Source organism: Cherax quadricarinatus, chromosome 2 (genome assembly GCF_038502225.1).
Source record: "Cherax quadricarinatus isolate ZL_2023a chromosome 2, ASM3850222v1, whole genome shotgun sequence".
In the NCBI taxonomy this organism is placed as follows: Eukaryota; Metazoa; Arthropoda; class Malacostraca; order Decapoda; family Parastacidae; genus Cherax; species Cherax quadricarinatus.
In genome coordinates, this window is record NC_091293.1 from 35,851,219 (window position 1) to 35,874,902 (window position 23,684).

Below are 23,684 nucleotides of genomic sequence, written 5' to 3' on the forward strand. Positions count from 1 at the left end.
TTACAGTTGCTACTGCTGTTGTTGTTGTTACAGTTGCTACTGCTGCTGTTGTTGTTACAGTTGCTACTGCTGCTGTTGTTGTTACAGTTGCTACTGCTGTTGTTGTTGTTACAGTTGCTACTGCTGCTGTTGTTGTTACAGTTGCTACTGCTGCTGTTGTTGTTACAGTTGCTACTGCTGCTGTTGTTGTTACAGTTGCTACTGCTGCTGTTGTTACAGTTGCTACTGCTGTTGTTGTTACAGTTGCTACTGCTGTTGTTGTTGTTACAGTTGCTACTGCTGCTGTTGTTGTTACAGTTGCTACTGCTGTTGTTGTTACAGTTGCTACTGCTGCTGTTGTTGTTACAGTTGCTACTGCTGCTGTTGTTGTTACAGTTGCTACTGCTGCTGTTGTTATGGTTGCTGCTGCTGTTGTTGTTACAGTTGCTACTGCTGCTGTTGTTGTTACAGTTGCTACTGCTGCTGTTGTTGTTACAGTTGCTACTGCTGCTGTTGTTGTTACAGTTGCTACTGCTGCTGTTGTTGTTACAGTTGCTACTGCTACTGTTGTTATGGTTGCTGCTGCTGTTGTTGTTACAGTTGCTACTGCTGCTGTTGTTATGGTTGCTGCTGCTGTTGTTGTTACAGTTGCTACTGCTGCTGTTGTTGTTACAGTTGCTACTGCTGTTGTTGTTGTTACAGTTGCTACTGCTGCTGTTGTTGTTACAGTTGCTACTGCTACTGTTGTTATGGTTGCTGCTGCTGTTGTTGTTACAGTTGCTACTGCTGCTGTTGTTGTTACAGTTGCTACTGCTGTTGTTGTTGTTACAGTTGCTACTGCTGCTGTTGTTGTTACAGTTGCTACTGCTGCTGTTGTTGTTACAGTTGCTACTGCTGTTGTTGTTGTTACAGTTGCTACTGCTGCTGTTGTTGTTACAGTTGCTACTGCTGTTGTTGTTACAGTTGCTACTGCTGCTGTTGTTGTTACAGTTGCTACTGCTGCTGTTGTTGTTACAGTTGCTACTGCTGCTGTTGTTGTTACAGTTGCTACTGCTACTGTTGTTATGGTTGCTGCTGCTGGTGTTACTGTCGCTGCTGCTGTTATTACTGCTGCTGTTATTATTGCTTCTGCTGTTGTTACTGCTTCTGCTGTTGCTGGTGTTACTGTTATTGTTACTGCTCCTGTTAATACTGCTATTGGTTTTACTGCTGCTGTTGTTATTGTTTTTACTGTTACCGTTGTTACTGCTACTACTGTTACTTTTGCTGCTGTTGTTACTGTTTCTCATGCTGCTGTTGCTGCTCCTGTTGATACATTTGTTGTTGTTATTTTTGGTGCTGCTCCAGTTGTTACTATCACATCTGCTAGGAAAATGATGGGATGGAGAATGAAATCATTCGTTCTCTCTAGGCTGGAGTACTGCTGTACACTAACAGCTCCACTCAAGGCAGGTGATATCGCAGATCTAGACACTGTAGAGAACCTTTACTGCATATATAAGTTCCGTCAAACACCTTAACTACTGGGAATGGCTGGGAGCACTTAAGTATAAACCCAGTGAAAAGTAGGGGCGCCATTAGTACACTAAGTGTCCGAGGCCCAAGACTGTTCAACAGCTTCCCACCAGCCATAAGAGGAATTACCAGTAGACCCTTGATTGTCTTCAAGAGGGAGCTGGACAGATACCTAAAGTCAATACCCGATTAGTTGAGCTGTGGTTCGAACGTGGTCTACGTGCGGCCAGCAGTAACAACCTGGTTGATCAGGCCCTGATCCACCATGAGGTCTAGTCAAGAACTGGGCCGCGGGGGCATTGACCCCCAGAACACCCTACAGGTAGTCTTCAAGTAGGTAAACCACTTGACAATGCTTGCTACCACCACTCGACAACCACAAACCACCTGACAGTCTCTGACAGTACCTGATATCACTTGACACTACTTGATAACCCCTGACAACCCTGACACTGCCTGACAACCCTGACACTGCCTGACAACCCTGACACTGCCTGACAACCCTGACATCACTGGACTCGCATCATTTATTGAGAACAACTCGGAAAAATTGCAAAGGTTCAGTCAGGCTGGATCATGGGTTGTGATCAGGCGTGGGGTTCATGGGTCGTGATGAGGCTTGGACCGTGACCAGGCGTGGGTCGTGGGTTTTGGTCGGGCGAGGACCATGGATAATGATCAGGTGTGGGTCATGGGTTGTGATCAGGTGTGGGTCATGGGTCGTGACCAGGCGTGGGTCATGGGTCGTGACCAAGCGTGGATTATGGGTCGTGACCAAGCGTGGGCCATGATTCGTGATCAGTTATTTATCATTAATCATGTGATATGGGTCATGGGAGGTGACCAGGTGTGGGTCATGGGTTTTGATGAGGCGTGGGTCATGGGTCTCAATCAGACGTGGGTTAGGTCACTTTCAACTGACCTACCGTGCATCAAGTTGTGTACTTCTATACTGAGGGGTAACAGACGGAGGGTCGAGCCTGAACAAGTCTTAGTACCTCGTGAAATGCAACAATAGCAGATACAACTACATATCCTACAACTATATATACTACGACTATAACAGTTTGTTAACTTGTAGATCCTAGACAGGGAAGCCCATGGTATATGGTGTGGTTGTGGGGGACTGAAGGTGTGGCTGTGGGGGACTGAAGGTGTGGTTGTGGGGGACTGAAGGTGTGGCTGAGTGTGAGGGACTGAAGGTGTGGCTGAGTGTGAGGGACTGAAGGTGTGGCTGAATGTGAGGGACTGACAGTGTGACTGAGTGAGATGGACTGAAGGTGTGGCTGAGTGTGAGGGACTAAACGTGTGGCTGAGTGTGAGGGGACTGAAGCTGTGGCTGAGTGTGAGGGACTGAAGATGTGGTTGAGTGTGGGGGACTAAAGGTGTGGCTGAGTGTGAAGGGACTGAAGGTGTGGCTGAGTGTGAGGGACTGAAGATGTGGCTGAGTGTGAGAGGATGAAGGTGTGGATGAATGTGAGGGGACTGAAGGTCTGGCCGAGTGTGAGGGGCTGAAGGTGTGGCTGAGTGTGAGGGGCTGAAGGTGTGGCTGAGTGCGAAGGGACTGAAGGTGTGCCTGAGTGTGAGGGAACGAAGGTGTGGCTGAGTGTGGAGGACTGAAGGTGTGGCTGAATGTGAGGGACTGAAGGTGTGGCTGAATGTGAAGGGACTGAAGGTGTGGCTGAGCGTGAGGGACTGAAGATGTGGGTGAGTGTGAGAGGATGAATGTGTGGATGAATGTGAGGGACTGAAGGTGTGGCTGAATGTGAAGGGACTGAAGGTGTGGCCGAGTGTGAGGGGCTGAAGGTGTGGCTGAGTGTGGGGGACTGAAGGTTTGGCCGAGTGTGAGGGGACTGAAGGTGTAGCTGAATGTGAGGGACTGAAGGTGTGGCTGAGTGTGAGAAACTAAAGGTGTGGCTGAGTGTGAGGGGACTGAAAGTGTGGCTGAGTGTGGAGGACTGAAGGTGTGGCTGAGTGTGAGGGGCTGAAGGTGTGGCTGAGTGTGAGAAACTGAAGGTGTGGCTGAGTGTGAGAAACTGAAGGTGTGGCTGAGTGTGAGGAACTGAAGGTGTGGCTGAGTGTGAGGGGACTAAAAGTGTGGCTGAGTTTGAGGGGACTGAAGGTGTGGCTGAATGTGAGGGACTGAAGGTGTGTCTGATGTGAGGGACTGAAGGTGTGGCTGAGTGTGGAGGACTGAAGGTGTGGCTGAGTGTGGAGGACTGAAGGTATGGCTGAGTGTGGAGGACTGAAGGTATGGCTGAGTGTGGAGGACTGAAGGTGTGGCTAAGTGTGGGGGATTGAAGGTGTGGCTGAGTGTGAAGGACTGAAGGTGTGGCTGAGTATGGAGGACTGAAGGTGTAGCTGAATGTGAGGGACTGAAGGTGTGTCTGATGTGAGGGACTGAAGGTGTGGCTGAGTGTGAGGGACTGAAGGTGTGGCTGAGTGTGGAGGACTGAAGGTGTGGCTGAATGTGAGGGACTGAAGGTGTGGCTGAGTGTGGAGGACTGAATGTGTGGCTGATGTGAAGGGACTGAAGGTGTGGCTGAGTGTGGAGGACTGAAGGTGTGGCTGAAAGTGAGGGACTGAAGGTGTGGCTGAATGTGAGGGACTGAAGGTGTGGCTGAATGTGAGGGACTGAAGGTGTAGCTGAGTGTGGAGGACTGAAGGTGTGGCTGATGTGAAGGGACTGAAAGTGTGGTTGAGTGTGGGGGACTGAATGAGTGACTGAGTGTGAGGGACTGAAGGTGTGGCTGAGTGTGAGGGACTGAAGGTGTGACTGAGTGTGAGGGGCTGAAGGTGTGGCTGAGTGTGAGGGGACTAAAAGTGTGGCTGAGTTTGAGAGGACTGAAGGTGAGGCTGAGTGTGAGGGACTGAAGGTGTGACTGAGTGTGAGGGGCTGAAGGTGTGGCTGGGTGTGAGGAACTGAAGGTGTGGCTGAGTGTGGAGGACTGAAGGTATGGCTGAGTGTGGAGGACTGAAGGTGTGGCTGAGCGTGGAGGACTGAAGGTGTGGCTGAATGTGAGGGACTGAAGGTGTGGCTGAGTGTGGAGGGCTGAAGGTGTGGCTGAATGTGAGGGACTAAAGGTGTGGCTGAGTGTGGAGGACTGAAGGTGTGGCTGAATGTGAGGGACTGAAGGTGTGGCTGAGTGTGGAGGACTGAAGGTGTGGCTGAGTGTAGAGGACTGAATGTGAGGGGCTGAATGTGAGGGACTGAAGGTATAACTGAGTGTGGAGGACTAAAGGTGTGGCTGAATGTGAGAGACTGAAAGTCTGGCTGATGTGAAGGGACTGAAGGTGTGACTGAGTGTGAGGGACTGAAGGTGTGGCTGAATGCGAAGGGACTGAAGGTGTGGCTGAGTGTGAGGGACTGAAGGTGTGGCTGAGTGTGAGGGACTGAAGGTGTGGCTGAGTGTGAGGGACTGAAGGTGTGGCTGAGTGTGAGGGACTGAAGGTGTGGCTGAGTATGAGGGACTGAAGGTGTGGCTGAGTGTGAGGGACTGAAGGTGTGACTGCTGTGAAGGGACTGAAGGTGTGGCTGAGTGTGGAGGACTGAAGGTGTGGCTGAGTGTAGAGGACTGAATGTGAGGGACTGAAGGTATAACTGAGTGTGGAGGACTGAAGGTGTGGCTGAATGTGAGAGACTGAAAGTCTGGCTGATGTGAAGGGACTGAAGGTGTGACTGAGTGTGAGGGACTGAAGGTGTGGCTGAATGCGAAGGGACTGAAGGTGTGGCTGAGTGTGAGGGACTGAAGGTGTGGCTGAGTGTGAGGGACTGAAAGTCTGGCTGATGTGAAGGGACTGAAGGTGTGACTGAGTGTGAGGGACTGAAGGTGTGGCTGAATGCGAAGGGACTGAAGGTGTGGCTGAGTGTGAGGGACTGAAGGTGTGGCTGAGTGTGAGGGACTGAAGGTGTAGCTGAATGTGAGGGACTGAAGGTGTGGCTGAATGTGAGGGACTGAAGGTGTGGCTGAGTGTGAGGGACTGAAGGTGTGGCTGAGTATGAGGGACTGAAGGTGTGGCTGAGTGTGAGGGACTGAAGGTGTGGCTGAATGTGAAGGGACTGAAGGTGTGGCTGAGTGTGAGGGGACTGAAAGTGTGGCTGAGTTTGAGGGGACTGAAGGAGTGACTGAGGTGCTGGGTGGTAGTGTGAGGGAGACTGAAGGAGTGACTGAGGTGCTGGGTGGTAGTGTGAGGGCGACTGAAGGAGTGACTGAGGTGCTGGGTGGTAGTGTGAGGGAGACCGAAGGAGTGACTGAGGTGCTGGGTGGTAGTGTGAGGGAGACCGAAGAAGTGACTGAGGTGCTGGGTGGTAATGTGAGGGAGATCGAAGGAATGACTGAGGTGCTGGGTGGTAGTGTGAGGGAGACCGAAGAAGTGACTGAGGTGCTGGGTGGTAATGTGAGGGAGACCGAAGAAGTGACTGAGGTGCTGGGTGGTAGTGTGAGGGAGACCGAAGAAGTGACTGAGGTGCTGGGTGGTAGTGTGAGGGCGACTGAAGAAGTGACTGAGGTGCTGGGTGGTAGTGTGAGGGCGACTGAAGGAGTGACTGAGGTGCCTGGTGGTAGTGCGGGGCGACCGAGGGAGTGACTGAGGTTGACAGTGGATTTCAAATGACTCTCAGCGCCGCCAACAACAATAACAACATAAGGATGTGAAGTAAGAATATTTGTTAGTGATGATATGATTATGAGGATAATAATGAGCAATGAGGAGAATGTTGAAGACAGCGAGGAGGATGGGGAGGGAGCACAGAGAGCGAGGACATACAGTAGCGGAGGAATGTTTGGTAACGGAACTAGAAGAGTGGGAGAAGGGCAGAAGGGCGTACAACAAGAGAAAATATTTAGCAACTATGACGAGAGAAGAAAGAATAATAAAGAGGAGCATGAGCAGGAAGCGAAATAACACGAAATTATATCTGATAGTGGCGCATAAAGCAAGATAATGGTAAACGGGGAGCAAGAACACACAAAAGGCAATTTCTTGTCAGGACTGTCGAGAGAAGCAGTATAATGATGATGAGGAGGAGGAGGTGATGGAGGAGGAGAAGCAAGGTTGACTTGGGGCGAGGCAGCAGCCCATCCAACATCAGGAAGCACTTGGCTGCCTTGTGATCATTTACATATGAATGTATTTCTCCTGGATTACTCAGATGTATAGAGCGATAATTACTCTCATCGCTTCGGCGTACACTATTTTCCTATTCTTCTTTAATTATGCCAACTAGGGTGTGAGTATGTTAACAGTGTGTAGTTTTATACAGAGCCGTGTTCTAGGCGGCTTGCTCCGTGTCGGCCCCCGCACACCCAACCCATCACATGTTCTCATTTTGAGGTGTTCTAATCGGATTTTTTTTCTTTGCAGGAGCGCGGGCGGCGTGGGCGTATTAGAGAGTGTAGTTTGGGCGTTCTAGTGCCGCCCGGGACACACTACAACAGCAGCAGAAGACCCATGAAAGTGTTGCTACAGTGAGCGCTCGTTCTCAGTGCTGTGGGGCCCGGGGCGAGACCCTCTCGGGCTGCCCACAGTGTTGTGCAATAAGTGTGGTGGCCATTGTGGTTGTGGCAGTGTGGTGGTGGCAGTGTTGGTGGTGGCATTGTGGTGCGCGAGTGTGGTGGTGCGTGAGCAAGGAGCAGTGATGCACCGACATGTGTGAGCAGTGCCGCCTCGGGGAGGAGGGGGACGTCGGCGACCCCTCCGGTCCCGCTTCCCCCGTGCCGCCCTGCTGCTACTGCTGCCGGGGACGCCTACGGGACATAACCACGCCGACCCCAGCGCTCAATACTAGAAGAGCAGGGGCGAGAGTGACCGGTGCAGTGGCCAAAGGGAGTGAGCGGCATGACACAACAGTTAATGAAAGAACAGTAAGGGGCCCATACAGGACTCAATCGAGGGCGGCTATGTTGGCTCTGCTATTGGTCTTTGTCATCTGTCCCGCAACCTGTGAATACGTGCGGGAATTTGAAGTGTCAGAGGGCGTGGCAATAGGAACCAATATTGGTTACATCGGCGACAGTAACCCAGGACAACCGCTGCCGCCGCCGCCGCCATACTTGATAGTACCGGTGCCAGGTAGCGCCGTGGACTCAGACCTCAGAATCGAGCAGGACACGGGTGAGATCAAAACCAAGGTAGTCCTGGACCGCGAGCTGAGGTCCTCTTACTCTCTGGTGGCCATTCCACACTCGGGCGAAAACATAAGGGTTCTCATAAAAGTCAAAGACGAGAACGACAACGCCCCCACCTTCCCTTCTGCTGTTATGAACATTGAATTTCCAGAGAACACTCCACGCGATGTGAAGCGCACGTTGGCACCAGCACGGGACAAAGACCTTGGCATCTTCAATACCCAGCGTTATCGTATTGTGTCCGGTAATGTGAACAACGCCTTTCGACTCTCCTCCCACCGTGAGAGAGATAGCGTCCTCTATCTCGACCTACAGATCAACGGATTCTTAGATCGTGAGACCACAGCATTTTATTCATTATTAATCGAGGCTTGGGATGGTGGATCTCCGCCCCTGAAGGGTTCCATGACCGTCAACATCACCATTCAGGATGTCAACGACAATCAGCCTATCTTCAATCAGAGTCGATACTTTGCTACAGTGCCGGAAAATGCAACGATTGGTACTTCTGTTTTGCAGGTCTTGGCTACAGACACTGACGCGGGGAACAACGGGAAAATCACCTACTCTATCAATCGTCGTCAGAGTGACCGAGAAAACATGTTCCAGATCGACCCCAAGTCTGGAGTCATTTCTGTCAACAGGCCTCTGGATTTTGAGACAAAGGAGGTTCACGAATTGGTGGTGGTTGCTCGCGACAACGGTGACCAACCCCTGGAGACCACTGCCTTCGTTTCCATCCGTGTCATTGATGTCAACGACAACCAGCCCACCATTAACCTCATCTTCCTCTCCGACGACGCAACACCTAAGATATCCGAAGATGCGCAGCCGGGAGAGTTCGTGGCTCGGATCTCGGTGAATGATCCCGACTCTAAGGAAGAGTATGCCAACGTGAGTGTTACCTTGGAAGGCGGGGAGGGTCACTTTGATCTCACCACGCAGGACAGTATTATCTACCTTATGGTAGTTTCGCGGCCATTAGACCGCGAATTGAAACCCAACTACACGCTAGTGGTGTTCGCTACTGATATGGGTAATCCGCCACTCCATGCCTCTCGGAAGTTTGACTTGCAAGTCACAGATATGAACGATAATGCACCAGAGTTCGATCAGACTGTGTACTACGCTAACGTGTTGGAGGTGGCCGACCCGGGCACCTCCGTGTTCCAACTGTCAGCGTTAGATCGAGACGAAGGGAACAATTCCGTGATCACATACTCGATTCGAGACACTCCTGAGACTCACTCAAACTGGTTCAAGATAGATTCTCGGACAGGACTGATCACGACGCGGACTCACGTTGACTGCGAAACTGAACCAGTGCCACAAATCACCGTCATAGCTACGGACTCTGGGTCGCCTGCATTGTCCTCCTCGGCAACCGTCAAGGTCACTATCCGCGATGTTAATGACAACGAACCCATCTTTGACCAGAGCTTCTATAACGTTTCCGTCCAGGAATCGGAAGCCGTCGCCAACTGCATATTAAAGGTGAGTGTCTAAAGTAGTACAGTATTTTTCTTACATAGTTTACCACTAAACTTAAAATCTCAGTCGTAGATAATAAAAGATGGCGAGGCAGCTGCTGTAGCCGTGAAGTGCAGTGGTGTGTCGGACGGTGGCGGTCGCCGCCCAAATTCTTAAATCCCTTAAAGATTTCACCTAGCTGCACTAGGTGAAGTCTTAAGGAAGACAATGAGAGTGAAAGCCGGGAGGGAGCCTGGGAAGCTTCTTCCCTGTGGTCTGTGTTAATTTAAAGGTGTCCTTGACATATGAAAACACTTATAAAGTGTAGATAAAAACCAAGAAGCCGCGAAACAGCCGCAGTTCCGCAGACAAAACCTGAAGCCGGTGTTGTGCTCCGCTTTATTTTCTTCCAAGGTTTCGATGTATCTCGTAATATCTTTGTCTCATAATACTTCATGTGAACGAATTTAGGCTTGAGTGGGTCCCCTGGCGTGAGCACACTTTGACAAGGTTGTTTACGGTAGTTAAGCTTGCCGTTGGTATGCTTGATGACATCGGCGGAGTCAAAGGTATGGAGGTTGGGTTGGGCGAGGCGGGGCTTGCGTGGGTCGGGTCGGGGATTGGCGGAGGCGGCGTGTCACATCGCCAGGGGGGGCGGCCGGCGTCCCTGGCTGCAGCTGCCGCCCTCCCCGTCTCACAATGTATCGTCTGATACATAGCAGATTTCGCTCTTAATTCGCGTTTGCATAGGACAGGTGTTTGAGGGTAGGGTGAAGGCGGTAATGGGCTGCGGCGGTCATAAATATGTGCGTCATTATGGAAGGCAGGTGAGTGGGAACAGACAGCCATCTCTCTCTCCCTCAACACTAGCGATGCTCGCTCTTTGTTGGAGAGTGGCGGTCACACAGTCACCAGCACCATCACCAGACGCTTCCCGCCTCACCGGCACCACCACCAACGCTCCTTCGTCTTTGTTGGAGAGCTCGGCTCACCTGCATGAGCTCCTTTCACCTGTATCAGCACCAGACGCTCTCCGGCTTCACCCGCACCACCATTCCAGCTGGTATTAATGTAGGTAGAATTACCGACAATATTATAGGTAAAAGTAAACAAATGCAACAAATGTGACATGTTATTGTGGCAACGTTTCGCTCAACAGAAGCTCCTAGGCATTCCAGCTTGTCTCAGGCAGGGCCAGAAGTGTATTTAGTTACAAGCTGAACAAACTACTGGATTATGAAAATGGTATACAATACCGACAGGTTGATAAGTAAGACACATGTGCAACAGTTAGGTATCTTTATTCCGAAACGTTTCGCCTACATAGTAGGCTTCTTTAGTTGAGTACAGAAGAGTTAGCAGAAGCAGTAAAGATGCGAAGACGATGTAATCATTCCATCACCCTTGAAGACGTCTTCAAGATGGACTGATTACATCGTCTCTTCATCGTTTCTGCTGCTGCCTCCTCTGTACTCGACTGAAGAAGCCTACTGTGTAGGCGAAACGTTTCGGAATAAAGACACCTTACTATTGGACATGTATCTTATCAAACTACAGCTTAGGCCCTCACAATCTGAAGGAGCCTCTCAACATTTCAAAATATTTTTCATTTACTTACGCCTAAGTCCGGCTCTGAACCCATATTCCCTTTTTATATAAAATTTAATATACGATTTAACAAATGTGTTATGTACCTCGGTTGCATTCTTGCTAAATTCAGTTGTTACACAGTCTTGTTCTATGTTAATATATGGCAAATTCAGGGCCTCACCGTGTCTAAATCCGGCCTTGGGCAGAGCAGATAGAAATATGATGGAAAAATAGACACATGCAATATAATGAGATCCTTTATTGACTACGTTTCGCCCACACAGTGGGCTTTGTCAGTCACAAGATATTTACTTAACAGAGAGTACATGAGTATATTGCAGGGTGGAGAGTCAGGTGGAGCCCGGGAAAAGCTGGATTTGAGACGGACTTGCACTGGATGGTTAAGTATGTATGTTGTTACGTAGGATAATGACACACAAGTTTCCTGACAAGGAATTCAGGTGTGTTGGAGAAGCACCACCACCACACCTAGAAATGTGATGCATCTTTCAGATACACCAGACCTGGTCGTCCAGACCATGCCAGACGGTCTTCCAGACCACGCCAGACCTGGTCGTCCAGACCATGCCAGACGGTCTTCCAGACCACGCCAGACCTGGTCGTCCAGACCATGCCAGACGGTCTTCCAGACCACGCCAGACCTGGTCGTCCAGACCATGCCAGACGGTCTTCCAGACCACGCCAGACCTGGTCGTCCAGACCACGCCAGACTTGGTCTTTTAGACCACGCCAGACCTGGTCTTCCAGACCACGCCAGACCTGGTCGTCCAGACCACGCCAGACTTGGTCTTTCAGACCACGCCGGACCTGGTCGTCCAGACCACGCCAAACCTGGTCTTCCAGACCACTCCAGACCTGGTCGTCCAGACCACGCCAAACCTGGTCTTCCAGACCACTCCAGACCTGGTCGTCCAGACCACGCCAGACCTATTTGTCAACGCCACCTCCAGCCTAGTTGTCAAAATAAGAACGCAAGAACTTCAGAAAGCAAGAGCACTGCAGAATGGCTACTGGCTCATGCTAAGGAGGTCTATATGCACAAGACAGGACCGGGCTAAGAGTACAAAAAATCTTGTAAGCCTTCAAAGGCATAGAGTCGCCAAGACCAACCAAGACTTGGTCGTAAAGACCACAACAAACGTGATTAATATCACACCGGACCTAGACCTCACCAGACCTGGGTATCATGACCACCCCAGACCTAGTCAAGACAACACCAAGCCTGGTCGCCAAGACCACACCAGATCTGGTCATCAGGACCACACTGGACCTGGTCATCAAGACCACACTGGACCTGGTCATCAAGACCACACCGGGCCTGGTCATCAAGACCACACCGGGCCTGGTCATCAAGACCACACCGGGCCTGGTCATCAAGACCACACCGGGCCTGGTCATCAAGACCACACCGGGCCTGGTCATCAAGACCACACCGGGCCTGGTCATCAAGACCACACCGGGCCTGGTCATCAAGACCACACCGGGCCTGGTCATCAAGACCACACCGGGCGTGGTCATCAAGACCACACCGGGCCTGGTCATCAAGACCACACAAGAGCTTTTCACCACCTCACCAGACCTGTTCATTAAGACCACACCACACCTTGTCATCAATACCAAGCCAGATCTGGTGAACACTACATACCTGGTCATTAAGACCACACCAGACGTGATCATCAAGACATCGCCAGACCTAGACTTCAAGACCACAGAAGGCCTGGTCAAGACCTCAGAAGACCTGGTCGTCAAGACTACACAAGGCCTGGTCAAGACCACGGAAGACCTGGTCTTCAGAGCCACAGAAAACCTAGTTGTCAAGACCACAGAAGACCAGGTCGTCAAGACCACAGTCGTCAAGGCCACAGAAGACCTGTTTGTCAAGACCACAGAAGACCTGGTGGTCATGACCACAGAAGACCTGTTGGTCAAGACCACAGAAGACCTGTTGGTCAAGACCACAGAAGACCTGTTGGTCAAGACCACAGAAGACCTGTTGGTCAAGACCACAGAAGACCTGTTGATCAAGACCCCAGAAGACCTGGTGGTCAAGCCACAGAAGACCTGTTCGTCAAGACCACAGAAGACCCCCACTATCCTCAACACTCCCACCATCCCAACACCCCCGCCCCAACGATCCCCTACCATCTCCAACACCCCACCATCTCCAAAACCCCGACCATCCCCAACACCCCGACCATCCCAACACCCCCACCATCCCCATCACTCCTACCATCCCCAAAATGCCCATCATCCACAACACCCCCACCACCACCATCCCTAACCCCCACTATCCCAACACCCTACCATCTCCAAGACCCCAAAATCCAACACCCCTCATCATCCCCAACACCCCACCCCTACCATCCCGAACACTCCCCGACCATCCCCAACGCCCCCACCATCTCCAGCACCCCACTATCTCCAACACCCCTACCATCCCCATCACTCCTACCATCCCCAAAATGCCCATCATCCACAACACATCATCCCCAACACCCCCACCCCTACTATCCCCAAAACGCATATCATCCACAACACCCCCACCCCCACCATCTCCAACACTCCCCTACCATCCCCAACACCCCCACCATCTCCAACACCCCTACCCCTCACCATCTCCTACACACCACTATCCCTAATACCCCCACCATCCTAACACCTCCTACCCCAGCCATCCATAATACCCCCACCCCCTCTACCACCACCACTTTCACCACCACTACTAATCACCATCACACCTACCACTACCACCACCACCACTACTACCATTACCACCACTACTACCATTACCACCACCACTACCATTACCACCACCACTACCATTACCACCACCACTACCATTACCACCACCACTACCACCACCATTACCCCACCAACACCCCACCCCACCATCTCCATAACCTCACCATCCCCATCACCCCCACCATCCCCAACACCCCACCATCCCCAACACCCCACCATCCCAACACCTTCTACCCTCACCATCCCAACACCTTCTACCCCACCATCCCAACAACCCCACCATCCACTACCCCCACTACTACCACCACTATCGCCACCGCCACCACAACTACTACTACTACTGCTACTACTACCACCGACACCATCCCAAACACCTCCACCCCACCATCTCCAAAATCTCCGCCAGCCCCAACACCTCCACGATCCCAACAAACCCACCCCCACTACCCCCTCCACTACCACCACCATTGCCACCACTACTACTAACACCAACACCACCACCACCACCACCACCACCACCACCACCACCACCACTACCACCGTTACTACCACCGCCGCCACCACCACTACCACCGTTACTACCACCGCCACCATCACTGCCACCATCACCGCTACCTCCACCATTGCCACCATCACCGCTACCTCCACCATCGCCACCACCACCACTCGTGGACCAGTCGTCACCACCACCGCCACCACTCGTGGAGCAGCCGTCACCACCACTACCACTCGTGGACCTGCCGTCACCACCACCATCGCCACCACCACCATCGCCACCACCACTACCGCCACCACCACACGTGGACCAGCCGTCACCACCACCATCGCCACCACCACTACCGCCACCACCACTCGTGGACCAGCCGTCACCACCACCATCGCCACCACCACTACCACCACTTCCGCCACCACCACCACTTCCTCCACCACCACCGCCACCACCACCACCACCACCACCACCACCACCACTTTACCACCACCACCTCCACCACACTTCCTCCACCACCACTTCCTCCACCACCACCACCTCCACCACCACCGCCCCCACCACCTCCACCACCACCACCACCACTTCACCACCACCACCTCCACCACCACTTCCTCCACCACCACCACCACCACAACCACCACCTCCACCACCACCTCCACCACCACCTCCTCCACCACCACTTCCTCCACCACCACTTCCACCACCACCACCACCTCCACCTCCACCACCACCACCTCCACCACCACTTCCTCCACCTCCACCACCACCACCACCACTTCACCACGACCACCACTTCCTCCACCACCACCTCCACCACCACCACCTCCACCACCACCACCACCACCACCACCACCACCACCACCACCACCACTTCCTCCACCACCACTTCCTCCACCACCTCCACCACCACCACCACCACCACCACCACCACTTCACCACGACCACTTCCTCCACCACCACTTCCTCCACCACCACTTCCTCCACCACCTCCACCACCACCACCACCACCTCCACCACCACTTCCTCCACCACCACTTCCTCCACCACCTCCACCATCACTTCCTCCACCCCATCACCACCATCGCTTCCTCCACCACATCACCACCATCACTTCCTCCACCACCTCCACCACCCCCCACCACCACCACTTCACCACGACCACCACTTCCTCCACCACCACCACCACTTCCTCCACCACCACTTCCTCCACCACCACTTCCTCCACCACCACCACCACCTCCACCACCACCACCACCTCCACCACCACTTCCTCCACCACCACCTCCACCACCACTTCCTCCACCACCACCACCACTCGTGGACCAGCCATCACGAGTACCATGTAATATGGAGTGTTTACAAACTACTGACACGAGGGACGCCCGGCCCCCAACTGACCTGTCTCTCGTTGCCTCTCTCACTGCCTTTCTCTCGCTGCCTCTCTTCATAATTATATTTATTTCTACAAGTACATGATATAACTGATACAGATCTAGTTGACATCATTAACATACTATATAAAAAGCCACTGGTCATGTAGAGCATTGCAGACACTGAAGTTAATCTTGTTCACCAGGATGGTTATTACAACCCAGGAATAATAAGTCCTGCTATCCTGGGTGTAAAGGGCAGCAAGGAGCAGAACAAACACAGCTGAATGACTTTGAATTATAGTTTCCTTCACCAAGTGCGATTATAATTATTTACAAGTATGTACACTATATACAGTTGGAAATATATGTGTACCACACGGTGAATCAGTAGGCAAAGACACAGCCTGGAGACAGAATAGACAACCGTGTTCAACCAGCTCTAGAATGGAAATGACAAGGGTGGAAACGCAAGTGGTGACCACGCCACCTCCACAGTTGCCAGACCCACCTTCTCATTGCCTGAACCTAGGTACTGATCTGATGATGGGGCCCCATCGTCCGTCCCTTAGCACCCGGTTCGCTGGTTGAGGAGGCAGCCTTTTAATGAGGGCGTGCACATGCACCGAATAAAGGGTACATACTCTTTGCATGCCACAATGGTACCCACAACAGTCGGCTAACACCCAGATGCCTACTTGCTGCTAGGTAAACAGGGGCAGCAGGTGTAATAGGAAACATGTTCAACGTTTTGCCCATGCTATGTATCTATACTGGATAAATTAGACACATGTGCAACACTTGGGTGTTGCACATGTGTCTAATTTATCAACTTGTCGGTTCTCTGGACCATTTATCTACATTCTATCCTGGACTCTTCCTGAGGACGCTACCAAGCTTTACTCGGCTTTATTCATCCCGCCTCTCTCACACAACCCAATTTTCCTCTTCTCTTCATGCTTTTCTTATTTTTTGTATTGTCTTTATTCCTGTTTCTCTCACTGCTTTTCTCCCAGCCTCTCTCTCTCTGGCTCTCTTCGTAATGGCAGGAGCAAGCGCTGGTTTATCGTTGTTGGTCTGGTGTTGGCCTCACGTACTGCAACATAGACTTTAATGAAGTTGTGCATATTACCCCAAGTCAGTCTTTGTTAAGGTTCTTGAAAGCATTTCCCAAGTTAGCTAGTTTTGCTAAATTTGAACTGGTGTTGTGCTTGGTACAGTGGTTATTCCCAGATCTTGTTTCCTCGTGCGTTGTTTGCAGCATTATACCTCTAAAGTTACGTTCATTGTCTGCTCTTCTCACTATTACTACTACTCCTTTTACTACTACTATTACAACTACTACTACTACCTCTCCTATTTGTCTTTACCTGACATATATCGGGATTTAGTGTAAGTATCCACTTTTCTGATCATGCTTACAGCCTCTTTGAGTTATCTTGGATCTTTTACCTCTCTTTTCTCACAGTAGCTGAAATAAGCATGTTTAGATGTGGAAAAAAACATTCAGGCAGTTCAGGGTATTTATTACAGGAATTGATCCTCCTCGAGAACCATCTTCAGTCATTAAGACTGAAGAAACCATTCATAGAAAACGTTTCTTCTAATAAATGCCCTGAACTGCACTTAAGTGACTTGTACCACTGCTTGTCAGTATCGCCATACAATTTACATCTAGTGGAGCTTTTTATTCAGCATCCTCTGGCAGATCTTTTATTGTGGCGTGCGCTGAGTATGTTGCACTGTATTCGACGTACACTGCACACCCATTGGTCCCACTGTTGTATTAATTGTCCAGTTCAACCCACCACTCAGGTGAGAGCCTGCTCACCAGCCAAGGTGACATCACAATTGCCTGCCTGACTGGAAAGCAGACACTCGCTTACTCTGGTCGAATGCACTTCTCTGAGTGGCTCTTAGCCCTGTCTTATCATTATGCTGCTAATTAATAACTTATCTGTGCAAATATTGTTCATAGCGGTGAGGGAATACACGGATAAAGAAAAAGTACCCCTTTTGTGTTTGCCTTGCCTTTGTCTTACCTGGTTGCTTGCAATATTACTGACTTTGGTTACGGCCAAGCGCAACAGGCCTTGAATTGCTACCTGTATTTCTAACATGTACACACAACAGGTACACCAGAGGTCTAAACACAGATCCTCGGAGGACTGAACACGTTACTCAAACATCTCCTTACCATTTATTTCCTAGGTATTCGTGTATCCCCATCCCCAGAAGCATACTTGAAGTATGCTTCCGGGGATGGGGAGGTCCGTGCCCCGTGTCTCGGTCCCAGACGAGGCCTACTGGTGGATTAAGGCCTGATCAGCCGGGCTGTTACTACTGGTCGCACACACTCCAACGTACAAACCACTGCCTGACTGGTCAGGAACTGATTTTAGGAACATATCTGGTATCCTCTTCAAGGCAGCCATTGGTCAAAGTAATCCCCCTTATGTATGATAGGAGACTGTTTAATAGTGGTCCCCCTTACACGTATGTTTCTTTCAGTGTACTTGACATATCTGCTCCTCACTGAGGGTATTTTGTATCGTCTGTCAAGCCTCTTGCTTTCGTGGAAAGTTATTTGCAGATTTGAGATCAGTCCCTCTTGGATTTTCCAGGTGTCATTTATGATTTATCTTTCTTTCCTGCTTTCCAAAGAGTACAGATTAAGGGACTTCAAACGTTCACAATAATTTAGGTTCGTGAATGAACTTATACCTTCAGTGAAAGTTCTCTATACATTCATTAGATCTGCAATTTTTGCCCGCCTTAAAAGGGCGTGTTAGCGTACAGCAGTACTTCAGCCTCGAGAGAACAAGTGGCTCAGAAGATCATCATGGCTTGGCATCCCTTGTTTTGAAGGTTCTCATTAACCATTATATCACTTTCCTCGTGGTCATGAAAATGACATTGTTGTGATCCTCGATAGTGAGATCCTCGATAGTGAGATCCTCGATTGTGAGATCCTCAGACATTATCTCTCCTAAATCCTTCACGGAGTAACTGAAATTTGTCTCATTAAACATAGTTTTCTGCGGCCCATTGGAAGACTTGATTTATATCAACTTGGAGATTTACAGTGACCTCAGTGGATGACACACTCGTGCAAATTGTAGGATATATCGTGTGAAAAATTTCTAGTTTTGTGAGAGAAGCGTAAATACTTCAGGAGATAAAGAGATGGGTAGATTGTATCTTTGTAATATGAAGGAAAGCATTAACACAGTATCACAGAGGAATGAAGGAAGGCATTAACACAGTATCACAGAGGAATGAAGGAAGGCATTAACACAGTATCAAAGAGGAATGAAGGAAGACATTAACACAGTATCACAGAGGAATGAAGGAAGACATTAACACAGTATCACAGAGGAATGAAGGAAGGCATTAACACAGTATCACAGAGGAATGAAGGAAGGCATCAACACAGTATCACAGAGGAATGAAGGAAGGCATCAACACAGTATCACAGAGGAATGAAGGAAGGCATCAACACAGTATCACAGAGGAATGAAGGAAGGCATCAACACAGTATCACAGAGGAATGAAGGAAGGCATCAACACAGTATCACAGAGGAATGAAGGAAGGCATCAACACAGTATCACAGAGGAATGAAGGAAGGCATCAACACAGTATCACAGAGGAATGAAGGAAGGCATCAACACAGTATCACAGAGGAATGAAGGAAGGCATCAACACAGTATCACAGAGGAATGAAGGAAGGCATCACAGTATCACAGATAAATGAAGGAAGGCATCAACACAGTATCACAGAGGAATGAAGGAAGGCATCACAGTATCACAGATAAATGAAGGAAGGCATTAACACAGTATCACAGAGGAAGGTGTATAAATTTTACCAAGAATATCATGCTTTTCCTCATCCTTATATCCGTCATAGACTGGGACATATAACACTGCATCATCCTTTACAGACGATACTAGAATTTCCATTAGAGTGACATCCATTTAAGACAGCAAATTTCTAAGCAGATATAAACCAAGTCTTCCACTGGGCCACAGAACACAATTTGATGTTCAATGAAGACAAATTTAGGTTACTACTTGAGGAAAAAAAAAAGAGGAAATAAAAACTAGGACGGAGTATAAGACTTAAGTCTAACCACTGAATAAGGCAAAAAAAAAAAACTATCATGAAAGCCTTAGAAGAGATAATGTCAGAAGCTATCACCTACAAGGATAACAACAATGTCATTATCACAACCGCGAGGAAGATGACAGCATAGATAACTAGAACCTTCAAAACAAGGGATGCTCAGCCAGTGATGATCCTCTTTAAGTCACTTGTTCTTTCTAGGCTGACTAGTTCTGTATACTAACAGCCAAGTAGTAAACTTTGAAAATGTACAGAGAACCTTCATTGCATGTACAACTTCAGTCTAGTAGCTTAATTACTGGGAACGTTTGGAGTTAACTGACCTGTACTCCTTGAAACACAGGTGAGGATGATACATCATGATCTATACCTGAAAAATCCTAGAAGGACTGGTACCAAAGCTGCACTCTGCTTGGCAGACGCTGTGAAATAAATGGTGCGGACTATTAAATTAACCTTTTCTTCATTATTATCCAGGCTATTACTCAGACTAGTACACAGACTAACACTCAGACTAGCACCAGCACTCAGACCAGCACACAGACCAGCACTCAAAATACCATACAAACCAGCACTCAAAATACCACACAGACCAGCACTCAGACTAGCATTCAGACCAACACTCAGATTAGCACACACCCAAGAACTAAGACTAGCACACAGAATTTAACCCCGCCAAATGCAAAGTCATGAAGATCGGGGAAGGGCAAAGAAGACCGCAGACAAAGTATAGGCTAGGTGGCCAAAGACTGCAAACCTCACTCAAGGAGAAGGATCTTGGGGTGAGTATAATACCGAGCACATCTCTTGAAGCGCACATCACCCAGATAACTGCTGCAGCATATGCGCGCCTGGCAAACCTGAGAATAGCGTTCCGATACCTCAATAAGGAATCGTTCAAGACTCTATACACGGTGTACGTCAGGCCCATACTTTAGTATGCAGCACCAGTTTGGAACCCACACCTGGTCAAACACGTCAAGAAATTGGAGAAAGTACAAAGGTTTGCAACAAGGCTATTTCAAGAGATCAGGGAAATGTCCTACGAAGAAAGATTAAGGGAAATCGGCCTGACAACACTGGAGGACAGGAGGGTTAGGGGAGAAATGATAACGACATACAAAATGCTGCGAGGAATTGACAAGGTAGACAGAGACAGGATGTTCCAGAGATGGGACACAAAAACAAGGGGTCACAATTGGAAGTTGAAGATTCAGATGAATCAGAGGGATGTTAGGAAGAGCTTCTTTAGTCATAGAGTTGTCACAAAGTGGAATAGTCTGGCAAGTGATGCAGTAGAGGCAGGAACCATACATAGTTTTAAGACGAGGTATGATAAAGCTCATGGAGCAGGGAGAGAGAGAGGACCTAGTAACGACCAGTGAAGAGGCGGGGCCAGGAGCTATGTATCGGCCCCTGCAACCACAAATAGGTTAGTACAGACCAGCACACAGACTAGCATTCAGACTAGCACTCAGACTAGCACACAGACTAGCATTCAGACTAGCACTCAGACTAGCACACAGGCTAGCACTCAGACTAGCACTCAGACTAGCACTCAGACTAGCACACAGACTAGCACACAGACTAGCACACAGACTAGCACTCAGACTAGCACACAGACTAGCATTCGGACTAGCACTCAGACTAGCACACAGGCTAACACACAGACTAGCACTCAGACTAGCACTCAGACTAACACAGACTAGCACTCAGACTAGCACACAGACTAGCACTCAGACTAACACAGACTAGCACTCAGACTAGCACACAGATTAGCACACAGACTAGCATGTTTCCGACAGTTTTTCACTGTTAAGGAAATTAAGGAAAAAACGAAAATTTTTGAGTCATGAAATTCGGAGACTAAGGATAGGGGGGGGAGGGGTTGTGGCTGGGGTTCCGTATAATAATGAGAACGTAGAGGAGAACGTTGAGAACGCAGAGGAGAACGTAGAGGAGAACGCAGAGAACGTAGAAGAGAACGCAGATGAGAACACAGAGGAGAACGCAGAGGAGAACGTAGAAGAGAACGCAGATGAGAACGTTGAGGAGAACGTAGAGGAAAACGCAGTGGAGAACGTAGAGGAGAACGCAGAGGAGAATGTAGAGGAGAACGCAGAGGAGAACGCAGAGGAGAACGCAGAGGAGAATGTAGAGGAGAACGCAGAGGAGAACGCAGAGGAGAACGTAGATGAGAACGCAGAGGAGAACGCAGAGGAGAACGTAGAGGAGAGCGCAGAGGACAACGTTGAGGAGAACGTAGAGGAGAGCGCAGAGGACAACGTTGAGGAGAACGTAGAGGAGAGAGAAATAGGCGAGGATGGATGGAGAGGATAGAGAGGTACAAGTAAGAGATCATAAAGGTCCAGTAGACTTATGACTCTGGTATTCATTTTAGAGTTGATAAATGAAACACATGTGCAATACTTCGGTGTCTTTATTATGGAAACTTACTTGAAAAGCTTGTTCAAGGTGTTTTCTGTACCAAGATGCCACGTGTTGCAGTGTCTGACAAGATGAACTGAAACGTTTCGCACATGTGCACATTGGAAACGTTTCACACATCAGTCCAAGACAAAGAAGAATGTTGAAGATCACAACTAGTTTGAGGTAATCAGTCCCTCAGCCTGGAGTCGATGTAATAAGTCCATCTATCTTGATGCACATGTGTCTGACTTATCAACTTGTTGGTTCTCTGAACCATTTATTAACATCCATTTTAGAGTTTTGGACTTAATCCTTTGTGTATTCATATTCTGTCACCGTCCGCGACACTAGCCCGCTACCCTACACAACAGAATGGATGACAAATGCTATATAAACTAGCCTCTACCATCCACAGGATGGATATAGAATGAACAGTGAACTAGCCGCTACCGTCCAGAGGATGGATATGTTGGGCACATCAACTTAGCTTCAGTGACAACATTCACTTTTATTGAGAATATCGAGAGTGAAATAGGTTGGGAGGGTAACACTCTTTACAGAGTGATTGCTGAGGACAAGTATTTCCACTGCTTAGCTGACGGAACAAGTTGCTCCACTTGTCTTAAGTGGTTTCTGCCAGGGAGATGGTTAAGTGGTTTCTTCCAGGGAGATGGTTAAGTGGCTGCTGCCAGGGAGATGGTTAAGTGGTTTCTGCCAGGGAGATGGTTAAGTGGTTTCTGCCAGGGAGATGGTTAAGTGGTTTCTGCCAGGGAGATTGTTAAGTGGTTTCTTCCAGGGAGATGGTTAAGTGGTTGTTGCCAGGGAGATGGTTAAGTGGTTTCTGCCACGGATATAGTTAAGTGGTTTCTTCCAGGGAGATGGTTAAGTAGTTGTTGCCAGGGAGATGGTTAAGTGGTTTCTTCCAGGGAGATGGTTAAGTGGCTGTTGCCAGGGAGATGGTTAAGTGGTTTCTTCCAGAGAGATGGTTAAGTGGTTTCTGCCAGGGAGATGGTTAAGTGGCTGTTGCCAGGGAGATGGTTAAGTGGTTTCTGCCAGGGAGATAGTTAAGTGGTTTATGTTGTGGAATCCGGAGAAAAACCTAACCTACATACCCTAACCTAACGTAATCTTAGCTAACCTAATGTATCAGTGCGCATAGAGAGAGCCAAGTGCTCTACCACTCACATAGAGCCAAGTGCTCTACCACTCACATAGAGCCAAGTGCTCTACCACTCACATAGAGCCAAGTGCTCTACCAATCACATACAGCAATATAAATTAATCACTGGTGGGGGACGCTATATAAATCTTTCTGACACTGGTTCATCAAAGGTGTTTTCCTTTCTGACTGCCTGTAGACAGCTGCCGGGGAAGGGGCATCATCGCCCTCGCGGCCCGGTCTTAGACCAGATTTCTGATAGATGACCTGGTTAGCCTGGCCAGTGGTTCTGGCTGCCTGCGTTCGTACCTAGTCGTAATTATTAATAATGAATATGAAAATGGAATACAATACTGAGAGATTGACAAGACACATGTGCAACAGTTAGGTATCTTCCGAAACATTTCGCCTACACAGTAGGCTCCTTCAGTCGAGTACAGAACAAACGTAGTCTCTTGTGTTGCTTCAACTTCTTTGTACTCGACCGAAGAAGCCTGTGTAGGCGAAACGTTTCGGAAGATACCTAACTGTTGCACATGTGTCTTATAAATTAGTAATAGTGTTGGAGTGTGCTAGCTAAGGTGCATTGTGTATGTACTAGGAAAAGCATAATAAATTGCCTTCATTTTGCAGTGTAATTGGGCGCATGTACCATTATGTCACGCA

At 49.3% G+C, this 23,684-nt stretch overlaps 2 protein-coding genes across 2 annotated transcripts in view; both read left to right on the forward strand.

Moving 5' to 3' along the window:
• The window catches only part of LOC128691461 (protein dachsous-like), a 171,276-nt gene extending 162,148 nt beyond the window's left edge, over nucleotides 1-9,128 (forward strand). Inside the window, exon 2 of the mRNA XM_053780355.2 lies at nucleotides 6,859-9,128. Coding sequence (XP_053636330.1) covers nucleotides 7,143-9,128 — 1,986 coding nt within the window. The 5' untranslated portion in view covers nucleotides 6,859-7,142. The remainder of the gene's footprint in view (nucleotides 1-6,858) is intronic.
• Nucleotides 9,129-11,889: 2,761 nt separating this feature from the next.
• LOC138853376 (uncharacterized) lies at nucleotides 11,890-21,769 on the forward strand. Its single transcript, XM_070089657.1, is given in 13 exon segments — nucleotides 11,890-12,024; nucleotides 12,295-12,575; nucleotides 12,617-13,008; nucleotides 13,452-13,599; nucleotides 13,876-14,413; nucleotides 14,416-14,436; nucleotides 14,439-14,516; nucleotides 14,519-14,710; nucleotides 14,713-14,865; nucleotides 14,868-15,006; nucleotides 15,038-15,277; nucleotides 15,664-15,837; nucleotides 21,375-21,769. Coding segments are annotated over 13 exon segments (2,886 nt in total).
• The last annotated feature ends 1,915 nt before the right edge of the window (nucleotides 21,770-23,684 follow it).